General features: G+C 52.9%; 1 protein-coding gene across 1 annotated transcript; it reads right to left on the reverse strand.

The window, feature by feature from the left end:
* Positions 1-933: 933 nt before the first annotated feature.
* On the reverse strand, positions 934-1,587 carry LOC112617637 (tubulin beta-4B chain-like; the record flags this gene model as incomplete). Its single annotated transcript, XM_025374350.1, has 3 exons — positions 1,531-1,587; positions 1,144-1,252; positions 934-1,064 (listed from the first exon to the last, which is right to left on the reverse strand). Coding segments are annotated over exons 1-3 (297 nt in total), but the record flags the coding sequence as incomplete, so codon positions are not given.
* Between the last annotated feature and the right edge of the window lie 423 nt (positions 1,588-2,010).

Raw genomic sequence — 2,010 nt, forward strand, 5'->3', positions numbered from 1 at the left:
TATCATGGGGAGGGGGGAAGGGGGAGGGATTGCATTGGGAGTTATACCTGATGTAAATGACGAGTTGATGGGTGCTGACGAGTTGATGGGTGCAGCACAGCAACATGGCACAAGTATACATATGTAACAAACCTGCACGTTATGCACATGTACCCTAGAACTTAAAGTATAATAATAATAAAAAATAAATTAAAAAAAAAAAAGAAAATGTGACACATATACACCATGGAATACTATGCAGCCATAAAAAGGATGAGTTTGTTTCCTTTGTAGGGACATGGATGCAGCTGGAAACCATCATTCTCAGCAAACTATCGCAAGAACAGAAAACCAAACACCGCATGTTCTCACTCNGTGCTGACGAGTTGATGGGTGCAGCACAGCAACATGGCACAAGTATACATATGTAACAAACCTGCACGTTATGCACATGTACCCTAGAACTTAAAGTATAATAATAATAAATAAATAAATAAATAAATAAATAAATAAATAAAAAGAATCTGGGATGTCAAAAAAAAAAAACAAAACACAAAGGGCCAAGTATCACATGTGAGGTGAAAGCACCATTCACCCTGCAGGTGGAGCAGGTGGACCTCCCCCGACAAAGCTAAAGGACAGCAGCCTCCCCTGTTAGAAATTAAGTCAGGAGCCGAACCTGAGACAGCCTAACAACAGACTTTCTGCAGGTGGCTCCTGCCCATCCCCAAGGAAAGCAGCAGCTTCTGCCCCCAGCTCAGCTCCCTGCAGAAAGATTGCATCAGCAGCTCATCTCAGGCAGACAGCTGGGCCTTCCTCCCAAAGCCCGTTTAGGAGAAGGAGATTGAGTGACTCAGCATACGAGGGTGTTTAGGGGCCCTAGCTCCACAGTTCCCACAGCGATGACCTTGGGGCACTCTGTGAATCTGAGCTGCCCTGGCTAAGAAGCCCCACCCCAGTCCTCACCCACAGCTCACTGAAGATGTCGTCCGACCTGAAGACCCACCCGAAAGGCCCCGAGCGCACAGAGTCCACGGTGCCCGGCTCCGGATCCACGAGCACAGCGCGGGGCAGGTACCTGCCACCTGAGGGGAGCAGGAGGGCATCAGCGAGCAGAGAGCCGCCATTCCCAGGACGGCGGTGGGGGAAGGGCTGGGGTCTCACACCTGGCCTCATTGTAGTATACGTTGAGGCGCTCCAGATGCAGGTCCCTGTCCCCGTGGGAGGTCCCAGCAGAATCGATGGTTTGTTCATCAGAGATCACCTCCCAGAACTGCGAGAGACAGGAGGGGCCAGACAGGCCAGGGCTGAGTCACGGAGGCTGCGGAGCCCGAGGCTCCCCAGCCCCTCTTCTATCCCCAGCCCCTCTCCTACCCCCACTCCAGGCCTTTGGATCTGTGGAGGTCCGCCCTGGCTGCCTAGCCAGCCACCCAGGTCCACCGCGACCCAGGCAGGGAGCCCAGGGGCCTCAATAGAGCTCCTGCCACTGCCAACATCTTCCCGGGCCACCCGGCAGGCCTGCGCTGGGCCCTCAAAGCCGCGGCCACCAACCTTGGTGTGAATCTGGTTCCCACACCGCCGGGTCTGCGATAGCACGATCTCCCTCATGGCCACTGTGGGACGGAAGGAGAAAAGCGAGGAGGAGCAGACGCACAGCGACAGTGCCAGTGCTCCGCCAACGCTAAAATAACCCCGCGCCCACCTCCCCCAGCCTCAGACTGGGCTACCAGAATAAGCAACAGCTTTACTTCCACACAGGTGTACCCACCTGTGAATCCGTTGGCGTTCAAGGTCTGTTGGAGGGCTCAGATGGCCTTGCTATGATCCTTTCCACGTTGGGGAAAGCTGGTCAGCTGGAGAACTTCCTCCCATGTCTTTAGTAAGACTAAATCCCAAGCTGAGCTGAAACAGAATTTTCCTCCCATAAGGGAAGGGAAGACTTTTGTTTCCATATTCACAGCGTGTCTTTGCACCTGTCCTAGATTGACAACATAATTTTGTAACTGATGAGCCCTTTCATCTATTAGGAGA

Source organism: Theropithecus gelada, unplaced genomic scaffold (assembly GCF_003255815.1).
Source record: "Theropithecus gelada isolate Dixy unplaced genomic scaffold, Tgel_1.0 HiC_scaffold_2959, whole genome shotgun sequence".
In the NCBI taxonomy this organism is placed as follows: domain Eukaryota; kingdom Metazoa; phylum Chordata; class Mammalia; order Primates; family Cercopithecidae; genus Theropithecus; species Theropithecus gelada.